The sequence below is a fragment of the Rhopalosiphum maidis genome, chromosome 2 (assembly GCF_003676215.2).
Source record: "Rhopalosiphum maidis isolate BTI-1 chromosome 2, ASM367621v3, whole genome shotgun sequence".
NCBI lineage: Eukaryota > Metazoa > Arthropoda > Insecta > Hemiptera > Aphididae > Rhopalosiphum > Rhopalosiphum maidis.
Window position 1 is genome coordinate 86,902,577 of NC_040878.1, and position 27,966 is coordinate 86,930,542.

Here is a 27,966-nt window from a genome sequence, read left to right on the forward strand (position 1 = left end):
TTTAAGAATAATAAAAACTTAATAATTTTGTCTACATTACTTTTAAAAACTGTATGCAAAAAAAAAATATTTGAACAATTATTTACCTTTAAATAGACAGATATGTTATAATATTTGTGATATTGTTGAAATAAATGGTAAATAGTAATATTATAAGTACCAATACTGATATATGATATATAATATATAATATATATATGTGTGTGTGTGTGTGTGTGAGTGTATATATTATAATGTAAAAGATTTAAAATATATCTTAAGTTCCTAGGAGAGGCTACTTTAACTTCAAACTCAGTGATTACAATAATATGTTATTTCTATAATGTTTAAAATTCTTCAGTTTATAAGTTTGTGATTAGTTTCTAGCAGATAATTGAATAAAATCGGTACATTATTAGGGATGTAAGGAGTGATTAATTTCCAATAGTTATACTAAAACTGCAGCGATCGACAAAATAGATTTTCTTATTTTTTTGTAATTTAATAACCAATAATCGTACTTTTACGCTTTACCAAATGTTTATTATAGCATTGTATATACGTGATATAATTTCAAAATAAATAAAATAATTCTAAGTTATTTTTAATTAAATTAAATTTTATATTTTTATTTAAATGATATTTTTTATAAATACTTATGTCAATAAATAAACGTTCTATCAGTAAACAATTTTAAAATATATACAAGTTCTCTTTAAAATTATTCATACTGTTATTAAATAACAAACGGGAGTAAAAATCTAAAATAATTTTTATGTAAGTAGTTTAGAACCTAATAGTACTATTTAAATAGTTTCATGTTTTATTAAAACAAAATCAGTTTTGCCATGAACTATGGTGTTTCGTTTAAAATGTTTTGGCTGTTGTTTTGTTAATTTAGACCACAATTTTTTCCTGCTAAATTCAACGTTAAACCAAAAATATATAATCTATAATTATATGATTAAGTAATATATTTATCATTCTGAAAAAAATTTAAAATCTAAAAGTGTAGCCTCTAAATTCCTTAACTATATACAAAATAAAGAAATAGTACGTACTATTTATGTGATCTGTGGACAATAATTATTTAATTAATTTTGAAACATGTATAAATTGTATGTTATACCTAGAAAATAGATATTCACTTATATATTTAAGCCACAAAATAAAAATCAAGAAAAAGTCTATAGCCTGCATTGAATATTTATCATATATTTACTTTGTGTGGTTGGCTATAATATTATGGTGAATTTACCTATTATCAAACTTAAAAATAAGAATAAATATCTTTTACCGAATTTTTAAAAACAATTTTTCTGCGATGAGTTATCGGAATTTATTTGTTTTTTAAATACTATGATTTAATTAAAAATTTTATTATTGCAATAAAAGTCCATCGACTCGCATACAAAAAGAAAGTGTTGAAGACCGATGGTGACGAATGCCTCACATACGACGAATTTTCAAAAATTACAGTCAGCTTCAACGTAAAAGCAATAACATATGAATATTATACAATATATACGAAGTTTATTGATTTATATAAATATTGTGGAGATAAAAAAAATGCCGTAAGGTGCCAGACGTGCAATTCGACTGTTCATAATTAATAACGGTCCAACGCAAAGAATGCATTATATTGCCACTTTACCAGAAGCAATAACGTAACACATGATAAAAATGATATCGCAATCACAATAATTATGATAATTATAAGGCTACCAATCAGCTAAATTTAAATAAAATTATTATTTAGTTCTGAGTTTAACAAATAATATGTTAAAACCGGACTTTGAAAAAAAAAATCAATTTAAACAAATTTTTGATTTAAAGCACATACATTTGTTAATGCGAATTTGAAATTTTGTACAAATAAAATTAAAATACTAATAATTTATACGTACCCCTCATCACATCTAGAAAAAAATGGAATTATAATCATTACTAATTAGTTATTTATAACAATAATAACTATTGAAATTGATTAAAATTTATAAATTATCAGAATTTGAACATATTTATAAATTAGAGTTACATAAGTTATAATATCTTCTCATACAGTGAAAAATAATGTCGGTTAAAAATCAAATAGTGGTACGGTGTAACTATTTGGTAGTGAAATTTTTTTTTTTTCGATTAGTTAGAAGTTTTTTAATTGCGTGAAAGTAAAATTTAGTAGTAAAGTAATTAATAATTTTGTAATTTATCAAATTAACATTAAATTGTTTATACAACGAAAATGTAATATTTCTTTCTCTACTTAATTTTATCATGTAGATAAAACTTATAGAATTTTTCATTGTAATTTAGAACCAAACCATTCTATTTGAGTCACAATTAAATAGTAGGCGTATAAATATCAATTTAAAAATAATAATAATAATAATATACTTAGTCTATCTAAATAAAAAAAAAAAATATGTATATCATGATTGTTAGTAATAATGTAATATAAGAAGTAAACAATAACTTTTAATATGTTGTGAATTATAATGATTTTAAAGTAGGTTTATTGAACAGTAAGTTTTAATTTCTAAATAATATATACATTTATAATAAATTGAATGAACCAGTTGTTTTTACAAATTTAGGTATTATCTCTAATGATAATTAATTAGATCCAATAGCACATTCAAAATTAAAAATCAATGACATTTTTCAACTATTCATCGTGTAAAAAACACTAACATTATTGTAAAATAAATACATTCATCGATTCGTTCAGAAACTAAAATGTAATACCTACAAGAGTCCATAATATGTATTTAAAAAAACTAATAACAGGGATTGCATATTTGCACTATAAAATTAATATTCTATTATTAACTTGATAAATATAAGTTGTTATTTTTTAAAACCAATAACTTTGATTTAGATCAGATTATTAATTATCGGGCTACAAGTCGTGTACACAAAGAAAAATCAACTCGATTGCGCACATATATTTTGGCTACCTGTGACGAAAATCCATAATATATTAGGAAGTTTGTACACACATTTCCCTTCATACTTTCACAGGCTAAGAACTGTCTTCTTCAATTAAGATTGATTGAAAATATATGAGCGTGTGTGCTTTTTGAAGTATTGTTACTTAAATCGTCGTAATATCGTTACAGTATTGCCTTATAAAAATATATTATATTTAATAAGAGTAATAATAAAACATATCGTCGTAATTCGTCATCTGTGTTTCGTAAATCAGGGCCTGTTAATTAGATTGATTTTATTTACAAATTATTTTCTGCACTACGTTTAACGGTATTTCTGGTAATTTCTTTTGTCATTGTTCAATTATTATACTTTTTTTAACTGAGTGTTAGTTACTTTTACAATTTTGTTAATTTATTCACAAGAATACTCGAAAAATGTTTGTATTAGTAATTACATCTAAAATTTGAATGTTTAATTTTTAAAATAAGATATTCACTAAATTTATAATCCTAGATATTGGAACATAGATTTATTGCAGATAGAAGAATTTTTTTTGTTTCCGAAAAAAAAATTTAATATTATACAAAATTCTTAAAATTTCACCTCTCAAAATCTAAAATTGTAGGTCACGTTTGAACGTTTCACACAAAATACTATAATTTTATGAAAAATAAATAAAATTAATAATACGTACTCTCTGTTTCTGTGAACAATTATTCTTTAGTTAATATTTATATGTTCATATTTTATACAATATATTATATACATAAAATAGCTCCACTCGCGTTGGAATTAGGTGAGATAATGTTTCCCTCTTTCAAGGTCATAGTAGACGGACAAGTCTATATTATAGATTATAGAGAAATCTAGTAAAAATGTATCATTTATTTTATGCAATTTTAGCTGTACTAAGTATAAATACATAAGTTAGCATTTGTTAAATTAATAACTCCTTTATAAATTTTAAAAATTTTTCTGTATATAACCGGGAAAAGTAAAGAAGAAAAAATGACGGAAAAAATCTCAACTAAGATTTTTTTTTCAAGTTGATAAAATATGCCCTATAACGGCTAGATATACTAAAATTATCCATTGATCGAACTGGAGTTTTTTTTATAAGCTCGTAAAAGTTAAAAATATGAGCTTTACTATGGCTACTTATAAATACGTGTAATTATCCAAATATACATCAGAAGAAATATAAATTATAAAAATAGTATATAAATAAACATAAAAAAATATTTACCAATTCTTGCTATAAAAAATATTTGAATAAAACTATAGTATTAATGCAATTATAATATTAATATTAAATTTATAATGGTGTATAAATATGGTGACCGTGAAGACCTAAATTCTGATGTTTCCATTTATTAATAATATTGTGTTTTTTATTATGTGCATTTAAAAGTGTTTTTTAAAAAAAACTTCCATTTTTATCTCAAGATTTACGGGTGTATCTATGCATTTTATTATTTTTTTTTTTTGTTATATATTCCAACGAAAAAATGTAAATATCATTTTTGGAAAATTTTTAGGTAATACATTAATACAAAAACTTATCCATTTTAAATAATACGTTCTCTAATATTTCTGAGCTTTAAAGTTTAATTATGTAAATAATAACATTGTAGCTAATGGACGAAGTAACTAATGTTACAAAACAAACTTGAAAAGTCAAACAGAATAGAATAATACACTTAAATAAAGTATAACAAAAAAAAATGTACATACTAAGTGCGTCTGGAAAAAGGATAATAATTATGAATTAATACATAAACGTATAAAAAACTGATTTAAACATTTTAAAAAGTAGGATTAATATTTTAATTTTAAAAACGTAAAAGTAAAATAATAATGACACGTGTAGAGAATATTTGATTTTTTATCCAATTAGTAATCAATTTCCGTTATATTAAGATACTATAATGGTGATAACAATTATAATAAAAAAAAAAAATATACAGCCAAAAGAAATAAAATAAAATTATGTAACAAACGATATAAATAAAATCTAACAAATTACGTACTTAACAGTTCATCTAAATAAAATAAAAACATAATATAGGTATAGTAATTATCCATTGTCATAGTTAATATAATTAATTACGATAAACCTTATGTACAAGAATATCCTTGAAATTGAACTTACTGTAATTCGCTATTAAAATTTGATAAAACATTATTTATTAAATAACATAATTTCAATATAATTTACCATATTTCATTTTACTAGACACTAATTGTTAAGTATAGTAATTGAGAAATCAAAGAAAAAAAAATCAAATGCTTTAAAAACAATTAATAGAAGAGAAATTTAAAAATCTAATTATTTAGAACGTCCTTAATATTTTGAATCTAAAGCATTCTATTGTTTCAATTCAAACAACTACATATCGAAATTATTGGGTTTCGTGCAAGTATTGATCCTGTATACAGTGTACACTATTAAAGTAGACATTGCCATCCCACAAAAATTCGAAACATTTTATTATGACAGTGGAGGCTACCATACAATACGACATTACGTGAGACGTATTATATAATACCCGAATTAGTGGGCACGAACGATATATTAAGTTATTGAATTGCGGCTTCCAAGCAACGTACTTGGAGAATAACACATGTTTATTCAACCAATATACGTGAAAACAATCATTACATCGTTTAACATTACGAATCTGATCTTCACGACAAATTTTTTTTTTAACTTTAATAAAAAGATATTTACTTGGATTCTCTATAAAAACAAATATATATAGTTTGTAATTAATACTATAATTCTAGTACACCTATCCTTTATTATAAGTGATTTTCTTTTGTTTTTAAACTAATCCGATATTCCAACATTCTGTTTTGCGATCTAGCTTATAATTCCACAATGGTTGTCAGGTATTTAACTATTTTTATCTTCTGCAGTTATAAATTTTGAATATCTACTCAACTATAGAAATAACTATTTGAATTTACACGGGATTACAGTTTTTATGAAATATCTATATTAATATATAATCACAAAAATCACGATCCACGACTTCAAAAACATATTCATTCTATAAAACTATAATATTGAGTGGGTTGAATTACAACTTAAAATTAAATAAATATAAACTAATTAAACATGTCGATTATACGATGTATCTCAAAAAACGAATACTTACGGATAAAATTATCTATAAAATAAAATAGTCGAGTATTATTATATGGTTAACAATTCTTGACAACAGTGAAAATAAATCAACAATATTGTTTATACAAGTATAAAATGATGAAAAGTGGGTCTCGAACAGAACTTAAACCGAACTTTTTTGACATAATATTATGTTGAACCGAATACGAACCAAGTATTTTTAATATTTCTATACAGATATAGTTATTTGGGATCTTGTAAAATATGATGAAAAATGTTGATCCATTGAATATTTTTTTATTGACATTTATGAAAAATTAAAATTTTAAAATAATTGAAAATATGGAATACCTTAATATAGCTCAAAAATAGTTTAAAATGTTTCTTAATCATTCAATAAAAATAATAGTAAATAAATTTGGAGAACATTTCAAGTATCAAAAAGTATTTATTTATAAGTTACATTAAAAAATCAAAAACTTTTGAAAATAAGTATTTACTATAGGACGTCAAGTATTCAATAATGTTTTAGAAATATGAAATTCAAATACTCTTAAAAATTAATTTGGCTATCTGGTAGATTTTTTATTTTATATATCATCTCGATAAACGTATGTATAAAACAGCAGTGCTACATCTTATTTTTTTTTCTGAAAAAAAAACCAAAATTCAAGAAAATTCGATAGAGAGTTGCGATCAACCTGTTGACGACCTCTGGTATAAAGAACCTAGTATTTAGTTTTAAAATCTTTGGTATAAACAGACATTTTTTATGTATTATTAACTACAAATTAACTTGTATTCATTCAGATTTGTAAAAATTCTAAATTTTAATGATAAAAAAAATATATTGTGACTAAACGTTATTTAAATGTTTCGAATTGAAAAATTAATTATTTATTAGGAATCTTGTATTTAATTTTCAAGCAGTTTTTTCCCATTCACATATTTTTATTTACATTTCTAAAAATCAAATCAAAATAAGTCGAAAATTTTAATTGTCTATTTATTACTCAAACAGAGTGAAAATATTTTGAAAATTATACCATAAGTATAAAATGATAATGTAAATACTTAGTTAAAATTTAATTTTCTATATCGTAATTAGTTTTTAAAATAAAATAAAATAACAAAATAAATTTAATCAAAATCTGGTTTAGCTGTTATTCTCGATTATTAGAAAAATAACTAATAATTTCGTACTCTATAGTACAAAATAAATCCAATTTTTCTATAGAAAGCCTACTCCGTTTTTGATAAAACAAAAATTCTTTTAATGCAACTATAGCATCTACGCATTTAAAAATAATAAACCATCATAAAACACCGATGTGTTTTTTGACAATAAAATTGACAATCGAAAAAATGAAAACTGGAAGCATTTCTTGCTCACGATGTTATGTGTGATAGAGCTATTTTGGAGTTTGGAATAAATACAAAATTTAAAACTTTTTGATACGATTTATTATTATACCTAACCCTGGTATTAATGGCAGTAAGCTATACATGTTTAATACCTATATCATTTTTTTTAGTCGATTTTTATAACCTAAAAATGGATCATCTATTTTATTATCAAATAAATAAAACTTTTTTTTGAAAAAAAATCTCAGAAAGTACGTACATATATTAGCTAAAAATATAAATAAATAATTATTTAAAAAAATAAACATATAGTACATAAATAAATAAATATTATTAAAATATATCTGTTTTATTGTTATTACGGTGATTTTACGATCCAACAATCGAAATATGTCAATTTAAATCTAAATTAATTATAGTTAATCTTATGATCTAAATCCAAATGTTTTCTATATTTCTAACCGTCTTGTCGTTGTCAACCCATTTTGAAAACCATCTGACATACACTTTGTGATTGACTCCGTTTATTTATTATTGTGATCTCAGTAAGAGTGGAAATCGTGGATATATGCGATGACTATACTAGTTAGGTCTCACCATAACATTCGGTACTTTGATCAACCTTTTTCTTTTTGGTAGACTCCTGGATGTGTGGTTTTAGTTGTATAGTTTTATTGAAGTAGTACATACGATAAGAACTATGCTTTTCACATAGGCTATGCAAGTTTATGTCTCTAACTGCCCAAATAATTGTATCACAATACCTTTCGCGTGTGGGTTTAATTTAGTTAATAATATAGACAAGTCTATTAGTTAGGCAATAGTCATATTAAAGTGTACAATGTTTAGATTAATCGAATACATTTGTAAAACATTTTAATGTTTAATTTAAAATCAATAGTTTAAAAGTGGTTTCTTAGTATTACGTATAAGAGTTTTCTGAAACGAATAGTTGCTCTATTTTTAGAGAAGTTTAAAACTTAAAGAATACGATAACCTATTTGGTGTTATACATTGAGTAAAGAAATTTAGGTATAGATCCACCATATATAATATTTAAAAATGTATTTAGTTATTTTCAAATGATTACTTAGGTAATGTACTCTATCTGCTCCATTAGGCGTATCTGTAAATATATTATATTAGGGTAAATCAAAGCATCAGCCAATTTAAATTGTTTAACGTAACTTTTCTCTTATATTTTTTAATCCTGCTTACTATAAACTTAGTAGGTACAAGTACTACCGTACGAACATAATTTGTCCATTTATAAAGTGTGTAAGGTTAAAATACAGTAGCTGTTAGAAGAGTAACAGTCAATAAAACATTTTTTACTGATTTAGTTCAGTACACATAATTACGATTAATTCCGTTCCGTTTGGTGCTCAAAAATCCAAATTCAAGTCTCCGCCAACGATCATATAAGCAAGTCATAGTTTTAAGTTTAACATGTCGAGTGCAAATGAGCTAGTCATTTGTTATAAATGGATCCTATACACTTGATCATCGGGAGAAAAGGCACACATCTTACTGAATAACGATAACAATTAACGATATGTAATATTTCTGTAGGTGTTAAGTACAGAGAATTATTGTGATACATATATAAACTATATATAGTATACACATTATCATATACTTACAGGCGATTTATGATGTCATGTACCGTGTCGAACAAATGTATAGTATATCAAATCTATGGTACTATGTACTTATAATATTATTGCGACACATATACACATCGTCAAACAAGTGATAATGACGTCACGGTAACGCTCCGCGTGTAAGTGTGTAACACAAATTTATAGAATTACCACATGCATAAGACATATAAATGTCAAAATAGACTTAGTACATACTTATCTCAATAACTTTATGCTATTTCTCTTCTAAGGGTGTCATTCTTTAGGTCATCAAAGTCAATGCTTATAACTATGTCAAATATTCTTTAAAGAATGATATAAGTACAATAAAATTACTACCCCATAATTTATAATTGCTTACTCGCAAATCCTATAATATTTGTTAGAAAATCTGTTAAATGTTAAAATAATTCATATTCAATTATTTTATAAAACTATATTTGATTAGCTCAAAAAATTGATTAAATTAACGGTTCAATAATATTAAATAAACTAATCTCGTTTTATCGATAATTACGAAGTGCCTAGCTTATTATTGATTCATTGAATATTTAGTGATTGTTTTTGTAATCTGTTATGGGTTAACTGTTACATCTAAAAGAGGTTTAAAGTATAAAATAAACAAACTGTATACCTAGTATATTTTAATTATTAATTTACCAACTTTAAATAATTATAATATATACTAACCAAATCTCATACAAATCAAAATACAAGTATCAGATGTTTATAACTGATTACAGCTTATTAAGAATCAATTATACTTTTTAAGATTTTTTTCTGTGAATATTTTTTTTGATATGTTTAGAAAAAAAATGAATGAAAGATGTTTAATGTCTATAAATAGCTGCAAAATAATTTATAAATATATAAAAATACTATAATTAACATTTGTTGAATATTCTAAGTATCTAAATGGTTATTCAGGTATTCGTATAGTTATTTAGATGTACCAATATCGATTTTGTAATAAATTGGAATTTCATTTTTCCTATTTTTTTCCCTAATTAATTTAATAAATATTAGTAATTTTAAATTGTTGGATTTATTTTATCATTTAGAACAATGGTTAGTAATGTCAACCATCATCTAATAATACGCAATTTAATATATCAACTCATTTTTTTAATAATAATAAATTAAAAATATCACATTTAATATCGGCTGAAAAAAATAATATATAGTAATATAGTATAACTTATGGCATTATTATTTACATATTTTCAATTAGGTAGTAATAACTTATTTTTATACAACATGTATTTTCACAAAGTGTATAAAAATGTTATATCTTATATACAACTGATTTAATATTTCTTCTATCATAAACAATATAATTTGTTATAAAACATTTAGTTTTAATATTTTGGTAAGTACCTATATAATACTATTAATATTGTGTAAAAATTAAAAATAAGAAACGATGTAAGTTATGCTTCTCTCTAGTAAATTAGTAAAATGTTAATAATTGGTTTTAGTTTCTAGATAATTTCTAGCCAATATATTATATGAATATCAATACAATAACAATTTAATAAAAAATATGGTCATATATAAATAAATTTTACCATACCAGCATCAACTTTGTTATATGTATATTGTACGCTAATACCAGTAAAATCTGAAAATATAAGAAATTGTGAAAGTTATACATGATTAACAATACAACAGTCAATAACAATGAATATTAGAAAAAAATAATTAAAAACAATAAATATGAGCACACCCTCAAAATAAGTTTTATATTCTTCAAATGCAGTTGCTGGAATAGTTAAAATTAAAAGAACTGTAATTGTAATAGTTCTAAAAAATTGCTTAAAAATATTCATTTTAGTTATTTATTTTGATGCGTATGAAGAATAAAAATTATGTGAACATTAAATAATGAAATAATGATAATAATACTCATCGATTTCTTTTATAGTTCATTAATCGTTTCTAACCCCCCAACAATAGTAAAGAATAAACAATTAACAAATAATATGTAACAACAAATATAGTATGACATCAAAAATTATTCATTATTTGTCATCGTCTATTTTAAGCAATATATAATATGAATCATAAAATATATATAATTGTAATATCATAATTTATGATATACTTAACCTATTAGTAACGTTTTATCTAAGGATATATCAAGTTATTATAACACGCCTGTAAACAAAACAATATTCAAAATTAGGTTAAGAAAACAGATATAAATGTATGCATATTAATGCATATAAGGATTATCTATGTATAGTATATTACTATTTTATTTCATACATACATTGTCGATTTCGAAACACAATGTTTAATCGCATAAAAAAGGTGTTAAATATGTAATAATTATAAATAAATAAATATATTTTATTTGTTACGTCAATGAGTAAACAAAGAGCACGGTCAACATCTAACAGATAATCTATATTAGAATTGTGTCATATATGGCATTTTACACGTCGTGAGTACAGGCACGACATTAATGGGAAGCCAAGGAGGGTTTCGGTCTAAAAAAAGTCAACCCCCCTCCACTGCCGATGAAAAATGTAACAGAACGTCATAATGTTATATGCTATTTTTTTATTAAATTACCTATTATGAATTTTATCAATTAGTATTTTTAAATATTAATAATACTGTGATTACTTGAGTATTTTTATGATTTTAAATATGTAAATATTAGATAATAACCTACGTGCTATCTATTTTGTAATCGTTAATATTATCGTTAGTAACTTATTATTTTAGATATGCCATGGTTACAATATAATATTATTATATTATCAGCTTATATTTTATCAATGCATTTTTAATGCACGATATTGTTTTTTGAATTATTATTTATTACACCAAAAAAACCGATCGCTTATGACTTTATTTTCAAGAAAAAGAATATTAAAAATAAAATAAAAATTAATATACCCCTGAGTAAATCGTGCAGCTAGTGACCATACGTATTTTGCGTGTTTGCCTAACCCCTAACCAGCTAACCTGTAATACATAATATATAATCATAGATTATCTTGTTTTCAAATATAATTATTAATTTAAGAATCAACTACGGATAACAAATTTATATACATAATATCATGTTATTTAGTTTAATATCATAAAAGGAACGGTATTTTTTTTATTTTAGAAAAATAATCAGTCATATTTTGATATTACAATTGAGTAAACAAACTCATTCGAAAGACGTAATTTTAGAAAATAGTAATTGGTTTTCATACAATTAAACATCTATGTAATTATTATTTATAGCATATATTTTTTATTGAATGTCGTTTTAGAAATATATAACAACGATGTATTAAACTATAATGTATAAAAATTATTATTGTAGACTCAAAACACTTATATTTAAGTATATAAGTACATAAATATCAAGTACAGTACTAAAGTAAATTCTGTTGAGTTTACATATACTTTTTAGGTTGTATTGAAGTGATCTCGGGAGAGTTGACAATCGTCCAAAGTTGTAGACATGATAAGAGGACAGGAGTGACATTCCAAAATGTACTATTGCTACTTTTCATATTGTTCAGGAAACACGATTTTCTATCGTGAACTATTATTAAATTAAAGAAAAAAAGTAAAATATGTTAATAATATTATTTAGAAAAATATACTTAATCATAGGCTTGCGTTGACCTGAATTTCGGGGTTGCCTACAATTTTTCGGGCCCTTTTCTTAATTTGGTCTCTCTCTTAACAAGACATATACATATTTTCATAAATTATAATGTATGAATAAACATTACTTAAATTATATCACATATTAATCAGTAGTACGTATTACTAGTATCAAGTTATATAACATTTCATTAAATAGTTGGATTTTCAAGATAATTACAATATAATTTATTTATTATTTTTACTTTTGTAGTCAATAACATATAGTTGTTAAAATTATAATAAGTTTTACCACGCAAATTCAATATATTTTAAAATAAAATAAATTAAAATATTATTAATAAATTCAATTAAAAATTAAAAATTTCCAGTATTTATTAAATTGATTGAGGAACAAAAATAATGAAAATTGGAAATTCTGCTGCTGACTGCAATCGAATTTAGTACCTTTATGTAATTAACCATATAAGCAATGTTGAATCCAGGTATACTTCAGGGGGGAGGGGGATAACAAATCATTGATTGTATTTGTTAGCGCTCGAATGATATTATCTTGTACTATATCGGCTGTAGATCATTATCTTTTTGTATTATATTGTACGTGTGATAATTTTGTACCTATATTATAAGGTCAGTCGCACATCAAAAATAGTACCGAGCACAGCGATACAACTATTTAAGTTATATTAAAGTTTATACAGTCCACTTAAACCTTCTATCTTTTTATTTGAGTGATTTAAAGATTTGTTCCTAACGATTAAACAGCGTTTTATTTAAAGTTGTTTAATAATTATAAAATATACTAAGTATATAGTTTATTTATTTTATATTTGAAACCTCGTATAGATTTAACAGTTTGATAGCCTTATAGCAGATTGTAAAAAAAATCTCTAAATATTGAATAAATCAATAGTAAGCAAGGCACTTCTTAGTTACCGTTAAAACGAGATTGGTTTATTTGATATTTTTGAATCGTAAAATTAATCAATTTTTTAGGCTAATAAAACCAAGTTTTATGTAATAGTTGAATATGAATTATTTTAAAATTTAACAGATTTTCTAAAAGATATCGCTGGATTTTCAGATAAGCGTTTATATATAACAATTAGAATATAATATAAGCATTGACACCTACAATAATTAATGTTTTATATGATGACAAGTTATATTACCTCTCTATAATAGTCATCTTAAGAACGTATATTTAAAATATATTGAAATAAAACATAATTTTATAAAACCTCGCATCCTGACAACCCATACGAAATTCGACACATTAATGCAACAAAGGTAAAAGACCAATAAATAATGTCTTATTGATTGCTATTCTTCAAACAGTTACAGTATCTTATTCCTTGATACTTTATAGAAGTAAAAATTATCTTCTGTACGATAGTTTTCTATTATTAAAAATTGTAAATAGAAAATTGAAGTACCTTTATCAATACTCAATAGTTCACATATACTTGTACTATATTTATAGGTTACTGGGCAATAGTCTAAAATAATATTTGAGAACGGTTAGGTTAAATTTAACTAATTTACTAATGCTTTATATTACATTAATATTATACATTTATAGATAATCTGGAAAATGAAGAGCTAGTGGATTTTAAAAGTAATTATTTGAAAATAACTAAATACAATATTTGATATTATCCATGGTGGATCTATACATACATTTCTTTAGTTAATGTATGACACCAAATTAATTGTCATATTCTTTAAGTTTAAACTTCTATACAAATAGAACAACTATACATTTCAGAAAACTTAAATTTAATATTATGAAACAACTTAAATTAACTTAGTAAATCTCACACACAAAAGGTATGGTGACAAAATTTTGGGCAGTTAGTAACAAAAACATGCTTAGGCCAATATGAAAAGCATAGTGCTTATTGTAGGTATGTAATTGTTCGCGCCAAACAAGATTTTGTTTATCGCTGGACGTAATTATGCGCGACGGCGACACCATCCTAGTTATCTCCTTTCCTCGCCATACACCACTCCGTCCTAATTATGTAATTTTTATGATCTTATTGTTATTTATTCTCTTTGTTTATATATTTTCTGTTGAACAATTATTGGTCGGCTTTTTGCCGCATATTTTTTCATATCATTCGTATTAATTATTATTCTTATTGTTATTATTCAGCGGCCAACGCCCTTTTTTTCATATTATTATGTTGTATATATATTTTTATGCGGTCGCTCTCATAGCACCTCCCTTTTTTCATTGTTTCATAAAACATGTAAACAACTCTCGTCGTTACACATATTATTATATTATTATTACCAATTTTGTTGTGTCTCGACGTCATTGCGACACGAAACACTTACCTATTAATTATTAGATTTAATGTTAAATCCAATATTAAATAAAACAACGACGTCTACAACAGTTGAGTGAGTTTTTATTTGTTTTTTCATTATTATTCTGGTCACAATTGTGTGACTGAAAGTCGGGCACCAGCTGCTCATCAACTCACTCAACCGTCCTGAGACACCGTCGATTGTGGGTCTACGTACTGGGGAACTCACTATTCACCCGTAGTCTATGGTTGCTGTCTCTTCCGCGTAAGTCCGCCAGAACCCATTGTAGATTGTGTGAGAGGCCGTCCCGGTCGTCCAGTCGTGCCAGTCACCAGTAAGGTGATCAGCTGCCTTAGTTTTTAAGTTAATATTTAGAATTAAACTTAAGTACAGCCCCGTCTATTATATTTGTACCCTGTAGTCATTGCACCAGACTGAATCGACCACAGCGCCCCCGTTCCCATAAATAATCTGCATCATCCTATTTCCCTCATAGATTTCATAACCGCTCCCGCTCCTCTGTTGTCGTCGTAAATGACGGGTTGCCTACCCATTAAGTTGTAGGGGTCGGTTTTTCATTTCTCGGACTGACTGAGTGGTCCTTCGGCTGTCCCGTGCGATATCGCGATAGACCAGTAATATTTGAATAAAACTATACAACTAAAACCATATTATGTCTCTACGGGGAAATGTCGAACAGAAGTCCGCCAACAAGAAACAGTTTCACCAGAATACCAAATGTTATCGTGAAATCGGTATACTCTGTTCCAAATAAGATGACTTGTGCGCAAACGACAGAATTACATTCGGTATACCATGCTACCAACCTATCTAGATTTTGGTTAAATTTATTTCTTTATTTTTAATTCAAAAACAAATAACTATATCTATAGAAAGTTTAAATTTTAACTAAGTATTTACATTATTATTTTATATTTATGGTATAATTTTCAAAATATTTTTACGCAAAGCAATTTATAGACAATTAAAGTTTTCTTTTTATTTTTATTTTTTTGTAAATGTCAATAAAAATTTTTAAATGGGTAAAAATGGTTTAAAATTCTATACAAGATTCCTATTAAGTGATTAATTTCTTAATTCAAAAAATGTAAATAATGTTTAGTCACAATATATATTTTATAAGCGATTTTAGCGATTAAATATAGAATTTTTACTAATTGCGTACAAATCTAGAATCGTACAAGATATTTTGTTGTTATATACAATAAAATACACACAAATTTTTTTTTTATACCTAATATTTTAAAATTCAATATAACGTTCTGTATCATTTCTCAAGATATACAAAATTAAAATATACTATAAAGCCAAATTAACTTTTTATGAGTATTTGAATTTCAAATGTCTACCATTATTGGAACTTAACGCCCTATGATAAATACTTCTTTCCAAAAAATTTGTTTTTTTAGTGTAACTCATAAACAAATACTTTTTGATACTTGAAATATTCTCCAAAATGTATATACTATTATTTTTATTAAATGATAAAGTTAACAAACATTTTAAACTATTTTTGAGCTATATTAAGGTATTCCATATTTTCAATTATTTTAAAATTTTAATTTTTCATAAATGTCAATAAAAAAATATTCAATGGATCAACATTTTTCATCATATTTTACAAGATCCCAAATAATAACTATATAAGTGGTTCTTGTATTTGTATAAAAATATTAAAAATAGTTTGTTTGTGTTCGGTTTAACATAATATGTCAAAATAGTTTGGTTTAATTTCTGTTCAAGATCTACTTTTAATCATTTTTCACTTGTATAAACTATAAGGTTGATTTATTTTCACTGTTGTCAAGAATTGTTAACCATATAATAATCCTCGACTATTTTATTTTATAGATAATTTTGTCCGTAAGTATTCGTTTTTTGAGATACATCGTATAATCAACATGTTTAATTAGTTTATATTTATTTAATTTTAAGTTGTAATTCAACCCACTCAATATTATAGTTTTATAGAACGAATAATGTTTGTAAGTCGTGGTTCGTTAAGTTTTATGTATTTCAAACAATATTGTTGTGTTTTTTTTTTTGTATAAAATTGAATCTAGCTGACATAATTTGAGGCGAAAATATTAACAACACGAAAGCGAATATATGGGTATATTTACGTAACACAAATTTTTCACAGTGTTTATAATGTTTAATATAAGCAAACAATAAAGCCACTGCAACTTCGAAATCTGTCGTTACTCATCATTACTGGTTAACCTGAAAACAGATCGTTTGCGTACAATTAAATATAATACATTGTATATTATATATCGTCATAGACTGCGTTAAAAAATTATCAAATATTCGATAGAAATATAATCTCATTATAATTGTTTGTATAGATTATGTAATTTCGGATTTTACGTACCTACCTAACTTTTAGACTTGAGTATCGTCCTAGTGGTATACTGATATGGTTAAATTGTAATTTACTGATACTATGACGATTTATGTAATGATACTTTATTGAAACACACACGCGCACACATTTTTAAACACGCCTGTTTAGGTATTAGGACTGTCTTCTTGGACTTTGAAAGTGTGAAGGAAAATATGTGCACAAATTAGTTCTAATATTATGGATTTTCATCACATGTAGCCAAAATGTTTCAAGTTTGTCTTTTTCGCAGACGAGTAGTAGCCCAATAAATAATTTAAAAGTTGTATGCACTTGATCACCCCTCCTCTTTGAAATCCACCGCCGTACGAAGGATATAATTTTTACGTGTATTTAATAATAATTCATAGCGTTAGGATTCAAACATTTTTCCATTTCAGGCCCTGAAGAAAACTGATTAGTTCTAAACTACAATATTAAAACAAATTGGCACTATCTACTCGTATAATCTATATATGATAAAATAAATTAGAAATTAACAAAAAGTAATATCTTATTTTTTTTTTTTTGTGTAAAATAATACTAATTTGATAGTTCAAATGTACGATACCTATTATTAGTTTATAAAAATGCATATAGACTAGAATCTTGTATGGAATCTAGGTTTCAAAGCAGAATGATAAATTTATTGGTATTACAATGATGTGTGAGTGTTTTTTTCTTAAAAAAATTTGAAAAAATTTTTCGACCTTAAAGTTTGAAGGTGTTGATCCCAATTTATTATAAATGTATCCATTATTTAGAAATTAAAACTTACTCTGCTCAATCAAATCTAATTTGAAATCGTGATAATTCATAATACATTTATTGTTTATTTCTTATATTACTTTATCACTAACGGTTATGATATATATTTATTTTTTTTAGACAGAATAAGTATATAACTATTATTATTTTTAAATTTATTTTTAATACACCTATTATTGAATTGTGACACAAATAAACCGGTTTGGTACTAAACTACAGTGAAAAATTACTACATGGTAAAATTAATTAGAGATTACCAAAAAGTAATATCTTATTGTATAGTTGTGTAAATAATTTAATGATAATTTGATAATATAAAACTATTAATTATTGTACTACCAAACTTTAATTCTACGCAATTAAAAAAATTATAATTTAACGAAAAATGTAATTTAATGACCAAATTCCAAATGGTTATATACTATAGAACTTTTTGATTTCTAGCTAAAATTTATTTTTAATGTTTAAGAAGTTATTATAGTTTGAAGTTTATGCGACTCTAAGGAATTATTGAATATTTTAAAATACTGATAATTCATAAATCTTAATACATTTCATTACTTATTAATTATTATTTCGTAACGTTTATAATTAAATTTTTTTAGATATAATAAGTGGTACGTAGATATTATTAGTATGTATTTTATAATTATTCATATAAAATTTCAAATTCGCATTAACAAAATGTTCAAAATGTATGTGCTATAAACCAAAAATGAGTTAATAAACCGATTTTTTTTTTTAAATCCGGTTTTAACGTATAATTTTTTAAACAGAAAACCAAACCAAATAATTAACTTTTAAATTTAACTGTTTGGCAGCATAGCCTTATAAATTATCATCAACCGTCGTATTGTACTTCTGGGACACTACGGCGTTGTTGTTGTCTTCACCATTTTTATACAAACCAATAAATGTTGTGTAAATATTATATTGTATATTATTAATACTTTTTAGCTTCTATGCTATAAATTATTGTAATTAATGAAAGTTCGGCTTGTATGCGCACTTCGTCACCATCAACCTTTATCACCTTCTAAATTAGTATGGTTTCTTATTGTGTGAGTCGGTCTTCGCCAAAAACATACGACTTTAATATATATTATTATAATTATATAATTTAGTATTGAAATTATGAAAATCATATTAAATTAATAAACTATTTTAATACAGTTTAATTGTTTAATAAGTCTTACATCCGTTATTATGTCATTAGTAGTGCCAAACCCGCATGAGTCATTTCTGTCATACAAACGTACAACGTAGCTAATTTGCTATCAAAGTAATTAGTTTTGAGTTATTAACTTTAATATTAGAGATAATTGATTAATTATTAAACTTAAAGTTAGTATTTTTATCTTTTTTCCCTCGTAGGCTTATTGCAATATTAAAATTTTTAATATATAATATATTAAATAAGTATGAATATAAATAAATTTCGATAATTTGCTTAAAAAATTATTTTTAAAAAACCGACGAAAGATGTTCTTATCTTTAAGTTTGGTAATAGGTAAATTAACCATAATATTAAAGCCAACAACACAAAGTAACTTTATGAAAATAATTTCTACGCAGGCTATAGACTGTCTCTTGATTTTTTTCATGTTTTAAAAAGATATGTAAATGTCTATTTTTTATGTATAACATATTATAATTTTTACATATTTCAAAATTAACTAAATAATTTTTGTCCACAGCCCATGAACGTGGTACGTGTAATTTATTTATTTTATATATAATTTAGGTATTTCGCGTGAAACATGGTTACAATTTTAGATTTTAGATTTTATTTCGGAATAGTCAATATGCTTCCATGCATATTCTATATATTTTTGGTGTAACGTAAAATCTAGTTAGTCAAAATTGTGGTCAAAATTAACAAAATAACAACCAAAAATGGGAATGTTTATGCAACACCATAGTTCACGGCAAAGCTGATTTTTGTTGTAATCTAACATGAAATTATATTAATGCGTAAATATTATTATTAGTATTATTAATTTTATAAATACAATAATTTTAATTATATTATATTATTGAAATAAAAAAGTATTTTTCAACAACACATTTTTTTAAATGTTTATTTACGTTTTTAAAAGACAACATATAATTTTGATTTTACATTCTGAAGCACAATATTTTTTGAAATATTTTGATACATAAAAATAGTAATTTGGACAAGTAATTAAAAAGTCATCATATTTTTTCAGTTTTCCAATAAATTAAATAAAAAATGTTATTAAAATAAATAAATCTTTACAATATACATGTGTAGAAGAAAACCTAAAATTACAATAACAATTTTTAAGTTAGAAATCCTTTTTTAGAAAATAAATACACATGTATTAATATTCTTGTTTCTCCTATCTACTTCTCAAACAAATATATATAAATACACTAATGTATTCATACTCCTAAAAGAATTTTCCTCCAGAATATAAACTTAAAAATGTATAACGTCATTGAAAAAGTAAAAACTTAAAAATTATAATTTTTGGATATGTTGTTTTAATTAAATTGGATATCATGTAAAAAAATATTTTCTGCAAAATCGTTAATATATTTTGAATTATGTATTGTACAATAAAAGAATCACTCAGTATAATATTATAGTATATTACAATATGTATAGTGTAAGTATACGTATTTAAAAATTAATTAAAAAATTATTTCCACAGTTAAAATATGTACGTGTTTATTTTGTATATTATAATGATTGCATATTGGGTGAAAATAAATATGGCCTAAAATTTTTGATTTTGAGAGAGAAATTTTAATGAATACCTATATTTTTTATTTAATTTATAAGAATAGTGAAAATAATTGTATCTTAACATTCTTAAATCTACAATACATAAGACCGAATCATAATTTTTTTTTTATTGGTCAGCTCTGATAATCGATAAAAATATCACTATACCCTATCTTAAAAAAAGTAATCAGTCTTCAGACTAATTGTTGTCAAATACCGCGCATTTCTCATTAACGATCAGTACCTAATCTCTGGGTGGTCCCCAAATTATATATTATGATATAGTAGGAATATTAGCTGTAAATATTTGTACGTAGTCTTTGCAAAACGTCGGCTAGCAAAGTGGGAATTATTTTTCTTTTCCACTGCGGAGCGGTCAGACGGTATGCACTAATACTGATAATTATTTTGTTTTGAGAGAGGGTATAGTCACCCAGGTTAATTTATTCATTGTAAAAAAATAATTGGTTGATCAGTTTATTTTAAAAATTAATTTAAAGTCAGTCTCCATTATTGAAAAAATAAATCTTACAGTTCAACTAAATTCTATAAGTCACTAAATTTTTAAAATGAACTCCAACTGGCTATTTTGAAATAGCGATAATTAACAAAAACTTTAAATTATTGTATTTATCTTTTATCTTTATATTACTTATTAGGTTAGATGGCCTGATGAAGGAAACATAAAAAAGGATGATAAAACAATTTTCTATAGTGATAACAGAAACGGAATGTACGAAAATGAAGTAGGATTTGTAGTAAATGAGCCTATCTTACCACATGTCAAAACATTTCAAGCAATAAGTGAACGCATATGCTATATATGGTTAACAGGACATATCTTTGACATAGTAATAATTAACTGCTACGCACCAATGAAGGAAAAAGGAGAGAATATCAAAGAAAGTTTTTACGAAGAACTAGACAGAGTATGGGATTTAATACCTAATCACTGTGTCAAAATTAAACTTGGAGACTTAAATGCTAAAGTGGGAAGAGAGGAGATGTACAAACCAACCATAGGTTGAGAAAATCTCTATGACAGAAGTAATGACAATGGCACACGCTTAGTTAACTTCTGTATGATTAAAGGATTAACCTTAAGTAGCACATACTTTCCTAGAAAAGACATTTATAAACAAACATGGATAGCACCAAATCGAGTGGTAAAGAACCAAATAGACCATATAATGATACAAAATAAACAGAAATGATGCATACAAAATGTCAGAAGCTACAGGGGTGCCGATGCAGACTCTGATCACTATTTATTCATACCAAGATTTTCACTAAGACTTTTAGAAAAAAGAAGAACAACTAATATAAAATCATTAATAAAATACTCTATTAAAAAACTCAGAGATGAATACATACACGAGTATTACAGCCAAACCACACATGATGAAATATTAAAAACAATAACTGAAAGTAACGAAGAAAATATAGAACATACATGAAAAAATATACAAACGACAGTTTCAACTGGAGAAAAAAAGTGCTTAGGAATGTGCAAAAGTACTAATAAGAAACCCTGGTTTAATGCGAATTTCAAAGAAATTATAGATAAAAAAATAAATTACGAGAAATTGCACTAAAACACCCGACAAATGAAAATATAGAACAATACACAGCGAGTAGAAAAAAAGCTAATAAAATACTAAGAAAAGAAAAAAAGACTAGAAGAGAAAAGAAAGATCGAAGAAATGAAATAGAACAGATAAAATCCTAAAAATTTTTTCAATTTTAGTAATACCATTAAACAAGGTTTTAAACAACAAACTATAATGATAAAAAATCAAGCAGGGGAGCTGGTCACAAATAAAAGGGAAGTGACAGAAGAGTTCAAAATCTATTTCGATTAACTACTTAGAAATACAACAACTAAAACAAATGAACACATAAATATACAATATAGTTCAGTGGATCCATACATTAGCTCACCTTCGAGATCGAAAACGAACGCGGCGATTAATAAACTGAAAAATAATAAGGCACCTGGAGAAAACCACATAGTAGCAGAAGTAGTGAAAAATAGCGGAGAAGCAGTGAAAAATGAAGTATGGAAACTGATCAACATAATTTGGGAAAAACAACAGATACCTGAAGAATGGAATACAGCCATAATTTCTCCAATATTTAAGAAAGGAGATATACTAGAAACAAAAAATTACCGAGGAATCTCCCTACTAGATACCTGTTACAAAATACAATCGTCAATCCTGTTAGAGAGGTTAGCTCCTTTTGCTGAAGAGATCGTTGAAAGATACCAATGTGGTTTCAAAAAAGGTAGATCAACAACAGATAAAATTTTCATTCTCAAAAAGTAATGGAAAAACATTACGAATTTAATAAAGACTTATAAATGATATTCATCGACTACAAACAGGCATACGATAGCATACATAGAGAAGAGTTATGGAAAGCCATGATTAGCTTTGGTATTCCAAAGAAATACATTGATATGGTAAAACTCTGCAATGCCAAGACCATGTGTAAAGTAAAATTTTTAGGAGAGCTATCATTAGAATTCGAAATTAATTCAGGGCTACGACAAGGCGATGCCTTGTCCCCGACATTATTCAATATAGGTTTAGAGAAGGTAATAAGAAAATTAACCCAAAGACAATAGGTGGAGGTAGTAGGGAATAAATTGATACTAGCGTACGCAGACGATATAGTCATATTAGGTAACACCAGGCAAGAAATTACACAAACTACATCTGAATTGTTGGAAGCTAGTAAAAAGATGGGGCTATGCGTAAATCAAGAGAAGACTAAATTTATGTTTCTTTCTAGAAGCAACGAAAATCAACATAACTTACAAGTAGGTAATCTAACTTTTGAAAAATTGGAAAACTTCAAATCTTAGGAGTGAACATAAATAGTAAAAATGACATGCACCGAGAAATAAGTGAAAGAATAGCTAGTGGGAACCGGTGCTATTACAGTATAAGTAAGCTAATAAAATTCAAATTACTGTCAAGAAAATCAAAAACTTTACTTTATACAAGCTATCTGTGACCAGTAATCACATATCCGTGTGAGACATGGTCCTCAACGAAAGGTGATGACAACAGATTGACAATATTCGAACGAAAGGTACTTAGAAACATTTTTGGCCCAATACAGAAATAGGAATTTTTGAGAGAAGAAAGAATGAAGATCTATACAGACTATTTTTAAAACCCAATATTTCGTCGTACATAAAAATTAAGAGAATGGAATGGTTTGGACATGTATGGGGAGCTGATAATGACATAATAAAAAAAGTTCTAACGGAGACCATACAAAAAAAGACCCATAGGCAGACCACGAACGAGGTGTAAAGATGCGGTAGAGAAAGATATCAAAATGCTGGGAAGAAATATGACAGTTGACCTGGCATTGGAAAGGGAAAAATGGAGAGAATTGCTTGTGGCAGCTCAGGTCCTACAGGGACCGTTAAGCTAAGGAAGAAGAAGATTTATATTACTTTATCACTCACAATCATAATAACTTTTTTTGCAGTTCAAAATAAATGTAATTATTATATTTTTCAAATTGATAATTAATTATAGTTAACTAAATGATTTTTTATAAAGACCGTTATTATTTTATTGTGATGTAAATCATTATTGGTTCTAAACTAGTTTTAACACTAGTTAATTGGTTTTAACACCAATAGGGCAATAGATTCTACCCACATGGTAAAAATAATTGGAACCAAAAAGTAATTTAATATAAAATTAACTGTGTAAAAATGTAATACTAATGGTTCAATATTATAAATGTTGTGATACCAAATTGTAAGACCAACGAATTTCTAACTAATTGAAAAAAATACAATTCAACAACAAAATGGTGACGCGGGCCCGGGAAAACGGAATTTGAATTCAAACGACAGATTCCGCCGCGTTGGCTCTTACCAACCCACCAGCCCACGGTAAGGCGACACCATCGCCCCGGCCGACAACGGCATAGGAGCGCTAATATGGTACCGGAAACCGGTAGCGAACCGGCCGGTCGTCAGTCTATTACCTTTACGCGTATTGTTAACTTCACCGTATCAGCCACCTATTGTTTTTTCTGTTCAGCATCGTCGCTGTGACCCACGAACCCGACGACGTCGACCCGTCACCGCGATTCTCGTTCGCCATTCGTGTTTGTTATTACTATTTAGTCATTATCTTTTTTTTGCATTCACGTGCGCGACTCATATTGCTTTTTTTTTATTAAGCCAAAAATAAAGCTACGCACTCCACTGGTGCTAAGCCGTATCCCTGAGCATTTACGTGCGCGACTGTGATTGTATTTTTTTCCTATACTTTTTTTTATAAAGACAAAAATAAAGTTAACTCGTGACCCCCAACTGCGATTGTGTTGTTATTTCGCCTACCCACATAAACCGAATTGAGTGTGCCCATCATATTACGCACTTATATTTTATAAATCAAAAAATAGTAGAGTATTCATAACAAAAATATGAATTAATACGATTATGTTAAAAATTTAAGTTTCTAAAATAAGCCCCATAAAATATAATTTTTTTGTTTTTGTGTTTTATTAGATTAAAATGTATGACAGTAATATATGATAATATAACTATTATTAATAATATATGCAGTGTAGAAACTTACATAATACATACGTACCTTATTCTATGGTGTAGGAACTAACAATCACCCAAAGGAATAGTCGGTTAGCAGGTAATGGAGCGTGTGGAACATTTTGGTGATCGGTTTCATGACCTATTATTTCTAGTATCGCTAACACATATTAACGCAATATTTATTTTTTTTATTAATTTAGTTATTAATTACAACAAAAACCAAAATTTATTTTGACAAAAATGGTTTATTGTAAAAAAAATTGTACTAATTTCTGTTTTTGCGTTTATATTCCATTTAATGACAAAATTATAACATAAATCTAAATGTATATAAAATATTTTTTTATTTTTTTTTAATCAACTACGGAGGTTGATTAGGTTAGTATTGTCTCTCACGTTCGCCATTGGAATAACTATCTCGGAAAATTTTTCCATAAAAATTAGACCGAATATTATATTCATTATGATTCTTTTCCATACAGTATTCGTCCAAAAATCTTGTACGGACGCCATAAAAAACTGTAAAATTAATGGATATTAGATTGGTTGATTGTTTACCAACGTAATATTATCTTAAAACTAATGTATTTACAATTAATATGAAAATAATGTGTTACCAAAAACCCTGAGGACAATACTGATCCTAATAATAAATTATGCGTACAGCATAACGCAATTTTATAGGGAACGCAGTTTTTAATTTTATAAGAAACACATTATACATTTATACATGATACATATTGTTTCACTACGAATTAAGGTTTAAGTTTGAAACACGATAACGATCTCTATTAATTTTTTCTCCATTTTCAAAAGGGATTGCGCCAATCACTCCACCTACCCAAAAGCCACACCAAACGGTTACTCGACGTGATGCATTTGATTGTTTTTACAAAATCGTCAGGACGTCACCTCGTTAAAATCCACTAACGAATACCCTACGTTTAGTATGATACTACGATCCACTGGTTTAAGTTCAAAATAGAAAATATATCGAACGATTCCTATGGTTGGGGGGGGGGACACGAAGTAAAAACTTAAAAAAAAAAAACAACACATAAAATAAATTATTAGAACAGTGTCACCAGCCTAACAAGAAAAAAATTACCCAGAATTTCAAAAACTGCGTTCTATATGAAACACCCTGTACTTAATTAACATAAATACAAATTATTTAAATAACTCAGTTATTATTTCGCAATAAATAACATGATTATAATATACATTACATAGGTAATATTCTAGTATTTATAACTGATATTGGTACACATTAATACATACCTCCAAAATTTTTTTGGTAATCTATTGAAATCACTGTAAAAATAAACTACATTGTGATAGTATTCTAGAATATAACCTTATAATTATTTATATAAATAGTGTAGAAATATTAAATTACATCTAAAAAATATCAAGAAAATTGATAGATGGGATAATTGCATAAATCTATTTTTCTGATTGTCGTTTAGTATAATCGTGTATTAAATCTGATTTTTTTTTTCATGGGATACGTGAAATTAGTGTATTTAAAATACTTTGATTTTCTACTTTGAGGGTGGTTTCTTGTAGAAAATTGGATCTAGGAGGATTAAGGTGAAAAATTATCGATAGTTATCAAAATAACTTAATAACCAGAAAAACGCAAAAATATTTTAAAAAAACTATTACACTATATAAATATTTGACAAAATTGATTGTGCTTTTTTGTGAAAGCGTAGTTACTTAAAATTTGTATTAAATAATTTTACGAATAATTCATACACTCGTTATAATTTTCTAAATATTTTAACTCTTATTGAGTTATTTATTGATATTAGAAATTTTCTATTTATTTCAATAAATGTCGATAAAGATGTTTTCATAAGTCAAAATGTAACTCAATATCCTACAAAATTTTTATTAAAAGTACACACAATTAAATCAAGAATATATACGTACGCTTAACTATATCCACTAAAAAATAAAATTGATAAATTGTTATTTTAATGTGATATAATTTATATCTGATCCTACCGTAGCAAGTATAAAATAAAAATATGTGTATACACACACACGTTTAAAATTGTCTGTTGTAAATTAATTATATATCAAAAGAAATAATATATGCATGAAATATTGATAATACTTTTCAAATTGTAGTTTATATTTATATGAGTTTATGACATCAATGTCGATATAATGTGACATTATGCCCCCGGCGCATGGTTTAAAGGGGCGCTAAAAAAAATTGAAATGCATGAATGCATAACGATAAATAAAATAGGGGGCGAATATTTTTAATTTTGCCCTAGACGCCAAATCTTAACGCCACGCCTCTGATAATGTCCCTTCTCAAACTAGCGTATGCTTCAAAAATCCAAGGAGCAATTTTGATTTTTCATAGTTATACATCGTACTCGTAAAATTAACCAAGAATAAAGGTTAAAAATTCCAAAGCAAAACAGTAAATTAAATATGTTTCCAATATCA

The 27,966-nt window shown here is 25.8% G+C and overlaps 1 protein-coding gene across 4 annotated transcripts in view; it reads right to left on the reverse strand.

The window, feature by feature from the left end:
* Window positions 1-27,966, reverse strand: part of LOC113554109 — a 60,542-nt gene that overhangs the window by 8,396 nt on the left and 24,180 nt on the right. The window contains exons 3-4 of one of the 4 annotated variants that reach the window (XM_026957803.1): window positions 26,779-26,811; window positions 25,773-26,016 (exon numbers count right to left, since the gene is read on the reverse strand). The exons of 1 other annotated variant lie outside the window; for it this stretch is intronic. In XM_026957803.1, coding sequence (XP_026813604.1) covers window positions 25,877-26,016; window positions 26,779-26,811 — 173 coding nt within the window. In that variant the 3' untranslated portion in view covers window positions 25,773-25,876. Of the gene's footprint in view, window positions 1-10,624; window positions 10,673-25,772; window positions 26,017-26,778; window positions 26,812-27,966 lie in introns of those variants that run through there. 2 more of the 4 variants (XM_026957801.1, XM_026957805.1) reach the window with 2 other exon arrangements.